The sequence below is a fragment of the Chiloscyllium plagiosum genome, unplaced genomic scaffold (genome assembly GCF_037043375.1).
Source record: "Chiloscyllium plagiosum isolate Xiang-an unplaced genomic scaffold, Cpla_swu_hap1 HiC_scaffold_13, whole genome shotgun sequence".
Lineage (NCBI taxonomy): Eukaryota > Metazoa > Chordata > Chondrichthyes > Orectolobiformes > Hemiscylliidae > Chiloscyllium > Chiloscyllium plagiosum.
The window spans coordinates 63294599-63310111 of NW_028270151.1; the positions used below are offsets into that span (position 1 = coordinate 63294599).

General features: G+C 42.5%; 1 protein-coding gene across 3 annotated transcripts; it reads right to left on the reverse strand.

Annotated features, from left to right (window-relative positions):
• Positions 1-7453: 7453 nt before the first annotated feature.
• kcne4 (potassium voltage-gated channel, Isk-related family, member 4) lies at positions 7454-9691 on the reverse strand. Of its 3 annotated transcripts, none has more exons than XM_087993255.1 (2): positions 8786-9691; positions 7454-8667 (listed from the first exon to the last, which is right to left on the reverse strand). In XM_087993255.1, the coding sequence occupies exon 2, from the start codon at positions 8629-8631 to the stop codon at positions 8167-8169; it is 465 nt and encodes a 154-aa protein (XP_087849381.1). In that variant the 5' UTR covers positions 8632-8667; positions 8786-9691; the 3' UTR covers positions 7454-8166. The 3 variants fall into 3 exon arrangements, with proteins under 3 accessions (XP_087849381.1, XP_087849380.1, XP_043557995.1); XM_087993254.1 differs by having other exon boundaries at positions 8782-9643; XM_043702060.2 differs by having other exon boundaries at positions 8840-9625.
• Positions 9692-15513: the final 5822 nt, after the last annotated feature.

A 15513-nucleotide genomic window follows, 5' to 3' on the forward strand; every position in this document is an offset into this window, starting at 1 on the left:
TTAGCAGAGACTCTGTTTGATCAAATGGTTGACACAAAACAGAAGCAGATAGATGACAAAGCAGACATATTCAGTTCAGAGTAATTAACTGAATTACAGCAGAAAGCTGAGATACTAAACCAAATGTATCAAAAAGCATACACAGAAGAAGAGTCTAAATGTATCCCTGAATACTACTATCGTAAAACCGATGTCTTAATGAGGAAATGGAGACCATCACATATTGAGGCAGATGAGAAATGCGCAGAAGTTATTCGACAAGGTTCCCCATGGGAGACTGATTAGCAAGGTTAGATCTCATGGAATACAGGGAGAACTAGCCATTTGGATACAGAACTGGCTCAAAGGTAGAAAACAGAGGGTGGTGGTGGAGGGTTGTTTTTCAGACTGGAGGCCTGTGACCAGTGGAGTGCCACAAGGATCAGTGCTGGGCCCTCTACTTTTTGTCATTTACGTAAATGATTTGGATGCGAGCATAAGAGGTACAGTTACTAAGTTTGCAGATGACACCAAAATTGGAGGTGTAGTGGACAGCGAAGAGGGTTACCTCAGATTACAACAAGATTTGGGCCAGATGGGCCAATGGGCTGAGAAGTGGCAGATGGAGCTTAATTCAGATAAATGCAAGGTGCTGCATTTTGGGAAAGCAAATCTTGGCAGGAATTATACACTCACTGGTAAGGTCCTAGGGAGTGTTGCTGAACAAAGGGACATTGGAGTGTAGATTCATAGCTCCTTGAAAGTGGAGTCGCAGGTAGATAGGATAGTGAAGAAGGCGTTTGATATGCTTTCCTTTATTAGTCAGAGTATTGAGTACAGGTATTGGGCGATCATGTTGCAGCTGTACGGGACATTGGTTAGGCCACTGTTGGAATATTGTGTGCAATTCTGGTCTCCTTCCTATCAGAAAGATGTTGTGAAACTTGAAAGGGTTCAGAAAAGATTTACAAGGATGTTGCCAGGATTGAAGGATCTGAGCTACAGGGAGAGGCTGAACAGGCTGGGGCTGTTTTCCCTGGAGTGTTGGAGGCTGAGGGGTGACCTTATAGACGTTTACAAAATTATGAGGGGCATGGGTAGGATAAATAGACTAAGTCTATTCCCTGGGGTCTAGAGAACTACAGGGCATAGGTTTAGGGTGAGAGTGGAAAGATATAAAAGAGACCTAAGGGGCAACTTTTTCACACAGAGGGTGGTACGTGTATGGAATGAACTGCCAGAGGATGTGGTTGAGGCTGGTACAATTGCAACATTTAAGAGGCATTTGGATGAGTATATGAATAGGAAGGGCTTGGAGGGATATGGGCTGGGTGCTGGCAGGTGGGACTAGATTGGGTTGGGATATCTGGTCAGCATGGACAGGTTGGACTGAAGGGTCTGTTTCCATGCTGTACACCTCTATGACTATGTCTCTAAGTCATATTGCCAGTGGGTAATGGGGAGGAGATGTTGCAGGTGGCACATGAGCCACCAGCATGGGGTTGTTTTGGGGCGAGAAAAACTCAAGCTAAAATACAAAAACATTTTTACTGGCCTGGACAGCACAAGGATGTAATTGAATTTTGCCAGACATGTCGTACATGTCAGGTAATTGGAAAACCACAAGCAATAATAAAACTCACATCTTTAATAGCTATTCCTGCATTTGAGGAATCTTACAAGAGTCCTTCTTGATTTTGTAGGATCCCTACCTAAAACAAAAAGTGGGAATCAGTATTTGTTAACAATAATGGATGTGTCGTCTGGATTTCCAGAGGCCATTTCATTACGTAATATCACAGCTAAAAGGATTGTAGAGGAATTACTCAAAATTTTCTCTAGATATGGACTACCAACAGAGATACAATCAGAGCAAGGGTCAAACTTCACATTAAAATTATTCAAGGAAATTATGCACAGCTTAGGACAATTCAAATCTGTTGCATATCATCCAGAATCACAGAGAGTGGTAGAAAGGTGGCATTAAAGACCACGTTGAGGGCTTATAGCCAAGACTATCCAGGTGATTGGGATAAGGGAATCCCATTTGTACTTTTTGCATTCAGAAATGCACCAAACGAATCGACCAAATTCAGTCCATTTGAATTAGTATTTGGGCATGAAATGAGGGGACCGTTAAAATTGATTAAGGAGAAATTCGTAACTCAGAATTCAGAGAACACATAATTGGACTAGTGTCAAATTTTAGAGGACGGTTAAATAGAATGGGGGAGTTGGCTAGACAGCATTTAAAACTGTCACAGCATATAATCAAACAGGAAGCAGACAAGAAATCAAAACCTTGCAATTTTGCTATCGGAGATAAGGTATTAGTGTTACTTCCAGTGATAGGTGAACCTTTAAAAGCAAGTTTTAGTTGAACTTATCAAGTTGAAAGGAAATTGAGTGAGGTGAACTATTTGTTAAGGACTCCAGAGAGAAAGAAATCTCACAGAGTGTGTCATGTGAATATGCTCAAAAGGTACTTTGACAGGGAAGGCAAGCTAAAGGATACTGTGTTCTTGGTTACAACACCGAGTGAAGAACTAAATTCAGAGGATTCTGAATTGGACATCCCTCAAATTAAATTGGACAATGAGGAAGTTGTCAAAAATTGGGAAAATTGTAATGATCTGAAAGATTTATTGCTATTACATGGGGAGATATGTGAAAATAAGCTGGGAAGTATAAACCTAATTATGCATGATGCAGGTATAGTAGATTCTGTTCTGATTAAGCAACATCCTTCCAGGCATAACCCTCTAAAGTTGGCACAGGTTCTAAAGGAGATTGAACACATGCTCCAAGATGACATAATTGAACTGAGTTACAGTGAATGGAGCTCACCCATAGTAATGGTGCCAAAGCCAGATGGTACTCAATGGGTTATGTGTGGGCTGTCATGGAGCCAATGCAGTTACAAAGACTGATGCATATCTGATTCCGCATTTGGAAGACTGTATTGAAAAGGTGGACTTACTCAAAGGATACTGGCAGGTACCTTTGTCTGAAAGAGCGAAGACAGTTTCGGCTTTTATACTGCTGAATGAACTGTATCAATTTGAAGTCATGCCATTTGGTATGAAAAATGCTCCAGCCACATTTCAGAGACTAAACAATAAGGCCATTGCCAGATGACCCAATTGTCTAGTGTACATAGATGACCTGGTGATTTTTAGTTACACATGGAAGGAACATTTGCAACATTTATCAGAATTGTTCAATTGATTTCAGGAGGCAGGCTTGGTGATAAACCTGGCTAAAAGTGAATTTGCTAAAGCCCCGTGTTACCTTCCTGGGCCATGTTATTGGACATGGACAAATAGCCCCATGGAATGCAAAAACAAAGGGAATTGGGGAGTTTCCCACATTATCGACAGAAAGAGCAGTACTACGATTCCTGGGATTGAATGGATTTTATCAAAACTTCATACCAAATTTAAGCAGTGTGGCTGCTCTATTCTCTGAATCACAAAAGAAAAGCAAGAAGTTTCAGTGGACAGTGGACTGTCAGAAGGCATTTGACAATCTGAAATCTATGTTAACTACTGTCCCAATGTTAGCCATACCTAATTATACAAATACATTCAAGATGACTATCGATGCGAATAATGTGGGTGTTGGGGCTGTGCCCTTCAGGAAAACGATGAGAAGATAGATATCGGGTAGATTAGATTAGATTACTTTACAGTGTGGAAACAGGCCCTTCGGCCCAACAAGTCCACACCGACCCGCCGAAGCGAAACCCAGCCATACCCCTACATTTACCCCTTACCTAACACTACGGACAATTTAACATGGCCAATTCACCTGACCTGCACATCTTTGGACTGTGGGAGGAAACCGGAGCACCCGGAGGAAACCCACGCAGACAGGGGGAGAATGTGCAAACTCCACACAGTCAGTCGCCTGAGGCGGGAATTGAACCCGGGTCTCTGGCGCTGCGAGGCAGCAGTGCTAACCACTGTGCCACCGTGCCGCCCACTGCCACCGTGCCGCCAGGAAATTGTACTTCTCCAGGAAATTGAACAGTCATCAGCAGAAATATTCAACAGTTGAGAAGGAGACGTTGAGTTTGGTGTTGGTATTACAACATTTCAGTGTTCATGTTACCAGTAGTGTACCTGAGACAATAATATACACTGATCATAACCCATTGATGTTTGTAGAGAAATTTAAGGACAAAAATTTCAGGCTGTTTAGGTGGAGTTTGTTGTTACAGCTATTCAATTTGAAAATTGTGCATGTGGCAGGACAGGAAAACATGATTGCTGACACATTGTCAAGACTTGGATGGGAAACGGAGGTGTGAGTGTGGCGCTGGAAAAGCAAGGCAGGTCAGGTATCATCTGAGGAGCAGGAGAATCGATGTTTTGAGCATAAGCCCTTTCTCAACAATGAGCAATCCTGATGAAGGGCTTATGCTCAAAACGTTGATTCGCCTGCTCCTCAGATGCTGCTTGACCTGCTGTGCTTTTCCAGCGCCACACTCTTGACCCTGATGTCCAGCATCTGCAGTCTTCACTTTCTCCTGAGAAATGGAGGCATTTGATGGCAGGAGCAAAACAGACTGTAATAGAATTGTGTGTGCATGTTGGCATGATTATTGTCAATGTAGTGTATATGGGTGCTGTAGTGTACTAGTACTAGTGTACTACTAGCGTTGTACTTTAAGATTAGGGGGTTTTAAAATGAAGCCATCTTTAAATATTGAAGGTTCATTTTTTTAAGGGGGAGTGGTGTGACGATGCCACTCCTTTAATGAGCTTATGTTGTCCTTGTTTTTGTTTTCAGAGGGGTCGTAAAGGTAGAGGTTCAATTTTGTCTGTGTTTATCTACTTGAAGAGGCTTTTAAGTTTAAAAAAAAAATTGCACAATGAAAGGGGAGTGGCCAGTTTTCCCATCTCAGCTTTTCTCTGGTTTTAGCAAGCAGTCAGTTTTTGGAGGCTGCTGGTCAAAGAAGCAGTTCCATGCTGATTCTCTCTCTCTCTCTCTCTCTGACATCTCTCTCTTGTAAGAACCTTTGTTGCCAAGGAGGTGTTTATGGGATGTTGCAAGTATTTGGAACAGCATCATTAAGTTGTGATAGAGTCATTTGGGTTTTTAATTAGTTAAATTATTCTATATTCTGTTCTCTTTTGTTTGTGTTTCATTGGGTAACCTTGCCAATAAATTCTAATTTGTTTATAACCAAGGGCATTTGACCAGCTGCATCACTCCTGGAATATCCACTGTACACCTGTGCAAAACAACTAGAAACATCTGGGCAAACTTCTTGAAATGTTTTGAGGGGATCTGGCCTGGTCCATAAATGTGCACTGACTAACAAAAAAAATTTGCTATAAAGGTCTTTCCTAGTACTTTTCCATTCTACTGATACTAATTATCTTAATTTCTTTGCTTTTATCAGCTCCTAGGTTACCCTCTGTTGCTGGTCTATGACTTGTATGTTCTACTCTGAAGAGACACACAAATGATTTATTCAATGTCTCTGCCTTTTCTCTATTCCCCATGTTAATGTATCTAAGAGACAAATGCTTAGTATCCTCTACCTTTATTATATATTTGCAAAAGCTCTCACATTTGTGTTTATATTTTGTGCCAGTTCACTCTCTTCCTACTTTTTTCCCTGATTATCAAGTTTTGGCAGTCATTTGCTGGTTTCCAAAATGGTCATATTATAGGTTAGAATCTAACACTGTTCTTAATCTCTTTAAAAAGTCACAGATTGATTTTTCTGACTCAATTTTGTCTTTCTGTAGAATGCATTTAATGTTGAACATTTTGAAGCTGCATGGAATCTTTCATATCTAGCCAGAGAAGTGCATTGGGCTTTGATTTAACCTGGAGGATGCAAACACTGTAGCACTCCCAATCTCTGAAGGGAAACTTAAAGATGGAAACTTCACTTTCTTCAACATTCTTTAGCACACCTCTAACACGTTAGTGCTATACTATACTTGATAATCTTCACAAAATATATTTAGTCATGTTGCAGAACCTGTTTTCTAATGCTTCAAGAGACAGATGACTGCAAAAGACATTATCAGCATCAGGGGGTTACTTTTGTTCGTAACCCCCCCAAAAAATTTCATCATTGCAGACCTCAATGTAGCAAATAGTCTTTACACATTAAGCATACTTCTCAAATATGGAATTTCAAAAATTGACCCTATTGCACCCTAGACTTTGAAGCAAGTCAGAACTCTTTTCATGTTGCCACATTGCAATAGTTTCAAATTGTATGGACTACCCAGCTTTCGTGAAGAGCATATCTATGATAATATAACTTGCGCTTTTAAATAAATGAAATGCTTTTTAAAAGTTTTCCAATATGTTGGATTAACTGTGCAAATATATGCATAAAGGTTATCTTTGTAAATACCAATCTGTTCCATCCAGGATGAGCACTCCTTTACTGAAGCCATAAAAAGTCTTAGTGTAAACTGGACAAATTTTAGCTCAAGTTCTGACATCTCTAACATTGAACTGGTTGTGTGCCATGGAACTCTTTTGACTAAATATTTCACTGGCACTGTTTGGGTAAAGTATTTTGACAAGCTTTTTGTTTCTAGTGAATCATACAGAAGTGTCAATCACTTCACTTGCAAGTAAGGTAATGTCTTGGTACAATCTGTGTAGCTGTATTGTTCAAACATGCCAAGTGTTTCAGTAGTTCAACGAAGTTGCTATCAGTTTTTGTCAATGCTCACCAATGGCATCTTAGAACCATAAAAACGATACAGCTTAGAAGGAGGCCATTCGCCCATCATATCCATGCTGACCCAAAGACATCCAGATGCTCTTTATAATCCCACTTCCTGCACACGGCGCACAGCCTTGCAGTTTATAACATTTAAGGCAAAGATCCAGATACTGTTTGAAAAAGTTTCATGTTCAAATATATTTCTAATAAATGTACATTATAGTCTGTTTAAAATCATGATCACCCTAGTTAGATCAAATGTATTTGCAAAGTTAACTTCATAAAACCCAGAGTTACTGCAATATTTAATGTTATCTGAATTTCACTGATTTCCCTATACTCTTTCTGAAACCTTAGCGTTCACAGTATAGCGGAGACCTCACTCTTGTTCTGTTGTTTTAACCCTCCTCCAATATTTCGGTTTCCTAATCATCGAGCCAAATAGTTCATTCAGCGGATCACCCGGAAACCGGCATGTTTATGAGATATGTTTTATGAAGCGGCCAAGAATGTGCATATTCACACGATTTGCGACGGCACATTGCGTCATGTGGAGCGCTGATCCTGGCGGTCAGGAGTGCGACCCCTGTCTAGTTGTCCCCGTCCTGATCCTGGGAATATCGAGGACATGCCTTCAGATTCGTGTACTCAGCAAAGTCAGTGAACCCTGGAGCCCTCTTGGCTCACCAGCAAGTGAGGTGGTGCATTCACTCGGGATTCATTACATCTGACTTTCACATTTAAAATAAACACAGACCAGGATTGGTTTTAACTTCAGATTGTTTTAATCCAACTCAGTAATAAATATTTACACATTCTTTACAGTTTAACTTATTTACATTATTTACAAATTAATTTAAAAACGATAGAAGACTTCGTGGAAATTCTGGCAGATTCCAACTTTATCTGGAAGGTTCTACAGTTTTCAAGTGCTTCCCAGGCTGGTTGCGTGTGGGATTTTAAAGCAGCATTTTCCCCGGTCGCCGCTTTTAAATTTCATCCCAGACTGAAGAGTGTGTGGTTCAGTCCCCTCTACACATCCTACATTTAAAAAAAAATATTCAGCAGACAAAGGCATATTGTCCACAGGTAACTGATTTTTTTTTTACAAAAAACTTCCATTACCACATAACCTAAAATATTAACAATCTGTGAAATAGCAATGTTGTGCTATGATGGGATGTCATAATATGCTTATTATATTGTATATTCTTGCTGCCATCTGTGCAAATATGCTTGAACTTGCCTAATAAGTGCAATTGCAAAAGCATCTTTTTGGGGGGGAAAGGAGATGTGTCCATATTTGTTTTGAAAAACGAACCTTTGGTAATGTATGTGCGTGTGTACAATTGGACCGAGCTGGAAAATTTGGGCAAGCAGCAGTCTGTGCTCGGTCACGACTCGGTCCAGTCCCAATCCTCCAGGATTTGGCCAGCATCCGCCCTTCAAACGGTAACTTCAGCCATGCCCTGGCTTTCTGATCAGGCCATTCCATTCAAAAAGTTTGAACAGGGGCTTTCAGTAGGGGGTTGAGGGTTGCGCTCGGTGCTGGTGGAGAAGTCACTCAGCAGGCTCTCAGTCGCACCGACCTCCTCTGGGATGGTCACTTGGATGTCCTCCTGTGCCGTCTCTGAACTGACGCTGCTCTCCATGGTGCACATGGCACAAGTCAGCGCGGGCACCACGCTCTCTGGCAAGGCACTGAACACCAGGGGCATGTGCACCGCTTTCAGCCCAGCCCACTCCCCCCTGTCATCGTACAGGAACAGCCTGCCATCTTTCCGCTCTTGTCTCTTGGACTTGATGTAGCCCAACACTATCCCCAGGAGGAAGACTCCGTAGAAAGACATGACGATTAAAATGTACAAGTACTCGTTGTCCTCGGAGTCACTTGCAATCTTCGCCGTGCGGCTGGCCGTTGTGGTCTCATTTGAGTGATCCATCATTTTTGGAGTTCTTGCTGTTTCTTACAGCGAATGAGTCTGGCATTGAAAGAATGAACAGTCATGTCATTCTGAACAATAAACCAAACATGTTAAGAACTATGACAATACTTAAGGGTACATTTTGAATGTTATATACGATTGAACTATTACCTACAATCACAACGCAGACAAGACGATCGACCTAGAGTGTTGTAAACTATTTGCTTACCGCTTGTTCTAAAGTGTCTCAAACTTCAGGCAGATGTTGGGATTACTTAAGAATTCATGGAGATCCGTTTCTATCGGTTGGCTGCCTGTGTTCAGTTTTGGCTGGGTCGGCTGCAGCGCTTTATATAGGTCTCGCCCTGGCCCCCATGACGTGCTAAATGGGAAGCGAACTGTAAGATGCCGAGCCGGATCCAATGTGTGTGAGGGTTTCGGAGCAGCACATTATTGGTAAAAACGGGGGGGAATAGTGAGAAATTGGCAGCTACTATATACCATGACGTCTGTTCGAGATGAATGTTGCTCTTGCAGAAAGTTTACCAAGAAACAAGAGAAACAGCAAACTGAGTAACCCTCCCATTTAATAAAGAGAGAGCAAGAGACCTCGACTGGATTATGTGGTAGCCTCTCTCGGTTTGAATAGTTGTCCTAAAATGGCTAAGGTCGATAAACTGGTAAACAGTGCAAACAGGAGGAGCTCACGCTCGATCTTGACGCTTCCTTCGCTTTTTGTAAGCTGTATCCATCGCCCCTGTTGGACACTTTGTGGGAGCGAACTTATGATCAGGCGATCAGCACGTCTGTGGTTTGCTTTCCAACTCCCATAATCAGTCAGTGGCGCCGATTAAAACGCGTTTCTCACAAACGGAAGAAAAATGAGCGGGAATTTAAGCAAAACCATCAATAGGAAGTGTCCTGGAGTAAATATGTCTCCCAAAACATCAAACAAGAGGACTTTCTAACCAGTCATCGTCTCCCACCTATCCCCCGCCCCCTAGAGAGAGCTGGAAATATCCAAATTGGAGTTTGCATAGAGATGGACGCCAGATATTGTCAAGATATAGTCAACGCTCCCCTAACAGAATTCAGTTAAAAGTCAAGATTAAAGTGGTGCTAGAAAAGCATAGCAGGTGGGGCACAGCATCCGAGGAGCAGGAAATCGATGTTTCGGGCAAAAGCCCTTCATCAGGAATCCCTGAAACGTCGATTTTCCTGCTCCTCGGATGCAGCCTGACCTGCTGTGCTTTTCCAGCTCCACTCTAATCTTGACTCTGATCTCCAGCCTCCTCAGTACCCACTTCTGCCGAGTGCTCAGTTAAAAGCCCAATGAGAGACAATGCAAGGCTGTAGGAAAATGCAATTAGGTTCATATGTCTTTGAATCAACCTGTTATTACATTGGTCGAAGATATGTAATTGTTATTAATTCGGAGAGTACTGCCTGAAAAGTAAATTTTATCCAGAAACACATGTAAATGTCGTATTTGCGCCGCTTGCACGCGGAGCGTGGAGCGATTCCGCATCTTCTGGGGGCGACAGGAGACGGCGCGCCCTTTTACTTGGTGATAGTTTTACTTCAGTGCCACTGGGATTAACGGTTTGTGTGCCAAAATCTAACATCGAAATTAGAAACCTCTGTAATTCATGAAGATTGCACCGAAAATACATTGCGTCGCAGTAAAATAATATTGTAGGAAAAAAATAAGGCTGACATTTATACAGTGAGCTTTTAATCTGGTACATAGTGTAGACCCTAGCATGGTTGTTAGCTGTTATGTTATTTCAGTAGAATATTTCATTATTAGTGGGTGGCATAGTGGTTAGCACTGCTGCTTCGCAGTGCCTGAGACCCGGGTTCAATTCCTGCCTCAGGCGACTCTCTGTGTGGAGTTTGCACGTTCTCCCCGTGTCTGCGTGGGTTTCCTCCCACAGTCCAAAAAATGTGCAGGTTCAGTGAATTGGCCATGCTAAATAGCCCGTAGTGTTAGGTGAAGGGGTAAATGTAGGGTAATGGGGTTTGGGTGGGTCACGCTTCGGTGGGTCGGTGTGGACTTGTTGGCCCGAAGGGCCTGTTTCCACACTGTAATTAATCTAATCTAAAACCTATATTCTACAATCTAGTCTTTCTCCCATAGAACATGTTGCCTGGGTGATGACAACAAACCTAAAGAAGAACAACCTCTGAAGAGAAAGAGGACTGTTTGATATCTGGAGCCAGGACAAGAAGTTGAATTATCAGCAATTTATAGGGAATACTCGGTAAGAGGTCATATGGCATAGTAATAGCATATCTGCCTCTAAGCCAGAAATTCCAGTTTCATGTGCCAAACCAGAACTTATTTGTCATGGAAAGGGTCCCATGATATGCATCAGCCATGTCAACAAAATCTACTACCATCTCAAAATATGCAAAGACCGCATGAACAAAAGAAGAGGGGAAGTTTGGCAATCATGGGTTCAGTGGGAAAAATAGGAAAAGGGGTTTCAAAGGTTGAGTTGCCTGCCAGATTCGAGGTCAAACATATCTCTTCACCAAGGGAGATGAACTTGAGAAGTGGGAAATTGGGTGAGGTTCCCATTGTCATGGTCCATGTGGAATGAATAACATATAGTAGAATGAGGAATTATTGAGATACTATATGTGACAATTGACACAAAGTCAGGCAAATTAAGAGAATTAAGTGCATGCCTCAATGTGTGCTCTCAGAAGAACCAGAACTGGAAAAGATATAGTTGTTTCAATTGGATGGGCTCCAATTGTGCTCTGTTGTTGTGAATCCTATAATTAGGAGTATAGATTAACTTTTAATTCAAAGAAATTGGTTGAGAGGTCAGTGGAAAGCAAGACTGAGAAATCTATAGAGAAATTCCAGACTGTAGTGCAAAGTAGAGATTTGGGTAGGACAAGCAGAGTGGCACAGACAGGAACAAAAAATAAACTGCAATTGTGCATCCACAAATAAGGTGTATGTAGAGACTAACAAAATCATAGATGTGCAGAAGGAGACCATTCAGCCCAATGTAATGCCCCGGCTCCTCAAATAAGCATCATTACTTACTGCTGGAAATGTGTTGCTGGAAAAGCGCAGCAGGTCAGGCAGCATCCAGGGAACAGGAGAATCGACGTTTCGGGCATAAGCCCTTCTTCAGGAATCCTGAAGAATCCTGAAGAAGGGCTTATGCCCGAAACGTCGATTCTCCTGTTCCCTGGATGCTGCCTGACCTGCTGCGCTTTTCCAGCAACACATTTCCAGCTCTGATCTCCAGCATCTGTAGACCTCACTTTCTCATCATTACTTACTGGTCAATCTCCTGCTTTTTGTTTTAACATACCACTTAACATTATGTGGATCCAAACAATCTTCCAATACCCTTTTAAATCTGCCTCCACCACAGTCAAGCCAGTGCATTCCATATCCAAACTGTTTGCTTGAGAAAAAGTTTTTGCTCACATCACGTATGTTCCTTTGTAAATCCGTTTAAATCTGAGCCCTCTGGTTTTTGATCCCTACATGAAAATTGTGGTTAAGACAACATAAGTTTGAATCTGCAAAGCATTCATATTAACATAGGTAAACTAACAGTGCAAATAAAAGATATAAATACTTGATGTAATTATTTCTATGGCATAGTTACAAGGTAAACACATTTTGGGGTTAAAAAATCTCCCAGGATACACAACATGTTAAAACTCTAGGTAGGATGGAAAGGAGGGCAAGAGCAGCCCTAATGGGAAAGGATTAGATAAGGACATGAGTAAGAAAGGATCTTGGTGCAGAAGGTTAAAAAGTAGAATCAGTTTGGCTCGAGATCAGGAAAAACAAAAGTCACAGGTATCTCCATGATGTACAATTCTCCTTAGACTTACAGCTATCTCCATGATATACAATGCTCCTCAGCCTCACTGGTATCATCAGCCAGCTGGTCTTACTGCCTTTAGTTGTTTGCATTATGTTACCATGTAAACACACTCGACCTCTCTCCCCCATCAGCATCACTTCACTCTGGCTCAGAGCTGCCATGCCCGCCAGTTCCACCCTCTCACTTATTCGAATGTCTAACGAAACTTCCTCTTTCCCTTTCAGGCATTAAGGAATGAAGGCTACCTCATCTCAGAGATACATACTCCTCTGGAACCTTCCTCCCCATCTCTTCCCTCTGACTCTATCCCTTCTCCTAACCCCACCTTCTATTGGGTATTTACTATCCTACTGCTCTCTGATGCTGTACATTCTGTACTCAAAGGTCTTAGTTTTATCCACCTGCACCCCCACCTCATTGAATTCAGGGCAGAACATGATAATGAATTCTTCTTCAGTCACCTCCACCTCCATGCATATTTCTTTGGACAAGAGTCCTCTCCCCATCCCACAGATCCTTTCGTACATTCTCAACACTGTCCCTCCACTTGGACCCCTCTCTCTGTCCTTTTACCTGCACTCCAGCTTTTCATTGAGAACTGCTAATGTGACATTGGTTGCCTTAATTTCTCCAGATCCATTGTTTCTGCCTATTCCTGCCCCACAGAACTCATTTCTTCCCACCTCAACTTGACTTTTTTATTCTCCTTATCCAGTCCTTCCCCACTTCTGAAATCCATTTCAAAATTTCAAGTTTGTGGGCTCCAGCTGCCTCCTCTTTACCATGGATGTGTGTAATCACTTTACACGTCCATTCCTCATCAGAATGGTTTCAGGGCTCTCTGCTTCTTCCTAGCAAAAAGGTCTGAACCATCCCCATCCACTACCACCATCCCCCGCCTGGCTGAGCTCATCCTCACTTTGGAAGACTTCTCTTATAACTCCTTTCTCTTTGTTCAGATGAAGGATGTGGGCATGGGTACCCACATGGGCCCCAGTCATGCCTGTCTCTTTATGGGGCACTCAGGTTTCTCCCCACAACTCTTTCTCTGGTACATCAATGACATCATCAGTGCTGCTTCCCTCTCTTGTCCGGAATTCGGAAACATTTATCAATTTTGATTTCAATATCTAATCTGCTCTCATCTTCACCTGTCCCATCTCTGAGAAAATTCGTAAAGCCAAAGTACAGAGGGATCTGGGAGTGCTAGTTGAGGATTCTCTAAAGGTAAACATGCAGGTTGAGTCCATGATTAAGAAAGCGAATGCAATGTTGTCAATTATCTCAAGGGGGTTGGAATATAAAAGCACTGTTGTGCTACTGAGACTTTATAAAGCTCTGGTTAGGCACCATTTGGAGTAGTGTGTCCAGTTTTGGTCCCCACACCTGAGGAAGGACATACTGGCACTGGAGCGTGTCCAGCGGAGATTCACACAGATGATCCCTGGAATGGTAGGTCTAACATACGAGGAACGGCTGAGGATCCTGGGATTGTATTCATTGGAGTTTAGAAGATTAAGGGGAGATCTAATAGAAACTTACAAGATAATACATGGCTTGGAAAGGGTGGATGCTAGGAAATTGTTTCCGTTAGGTGAGGAGACTAGGACCCGTGGACACAGCCTTAGAATTAGAGGGGGTAAATTCAGAACAGAAATGCGGAGACATTTCTTCAGCCAAAAAGTGGTGGGCCTGTGGAATTCATTGCCACAGAGTGCAGTGGAGGCTGGGATGCTAAATGTCTTCAAGGCAGAAATTGATAAATTCTTGATGTCACAAGGAATTAAGGGCTACGGGGAGAACGCAGGTAAGTGGAGTTGAAATGCCCATCAGCCATGATTGAATGGCAGAGTGGACTCGATGGGCCAAATGGCCTTACGTCCGCTCCTATGTCTTATGGTCTTATGGTCCTCCCTTCCTTTCCTCCACATCTGGGGATAGATTGGCTACCAATATCCACTACAAACTCTCTGACTCCTGTAGTTACTTTGACTGCACATCCTCCCACCCCACTTCCAGTAAAGACTGTATTCGATTCTCCCAGCCTCTCTGTTGCATCTGTTCCGATGATGCCAACTTATGCAAGGAGGTCTCTGAAATGTCCACATTCTTGCTCAACTGAGGATTCCCGACCACTGCGCCATTTCTGCCCTTACCCCTTCTTTTCCCTCCCACACAGCCCTGGTCCTTATTTACTACCACATCGACATTCACATCCAAAGGTTAATTAGCCATCATTTCCACCAACTCCAGTGCAATGCCACCACTAGACACATTCCCCTTTCCTCCCTTGTCAACCTTCCATAGGAAGCATTTCCTCCAGGACAACATGGTCTACTCCTCCTCCACTCCAAAAGCTTCCCATATCCCCACGACACCTTCCCCTCCATCACAGCAGGTGCAACACCTGCCCATTTACTTCCTCCCTCCTCACCATTCCAAGGCCCCAGACACAAGTAAAGAGCAATTTATCTGAACTGCACAATCTACTTTACTATAGTTCTGAGGAAGGGTTACTCAATCCAAAACATGAACTCTGATTTCTCCTCACAGAAGCTTTTCCAGTAATTTCGGTTTTTGCTACTGTACTTGTTGCTTACAATGTGGTCTCCTCTACATTGGAGAGATGTCATTTAATTGTACAGAGCTTTAATTGATACATAATTGTAACTTGTGACAGAAGCAATGTAACTTTTTTTGTCATTTGTTCATCCCCACTTCAGACTTTATGACGGAAGGAAGATCATTGATGAAGCAGCTGAAGATGATTTGGCTGAGGACAATACCCTGAGGAACTCCTGCAGAGATGTTCTGGAGCTGAGATGACTGACCTTCAACAACCATGACCATCTTCCTAAGTGTCAAGCATGACTGTAACCACTGGAGAATTTGTCCCGATACCCATTGATTCCAGTTTTATTAGGGCTCCTTGATGCCACACTCTGTCGAATGTGGCTTTGATGTCAAGGGCTGTCACTCTCACCTCATCTCTGGAATTCAACTGTTTTGTCCGTGTTTGTCCCCAGGCTGTGCTGAG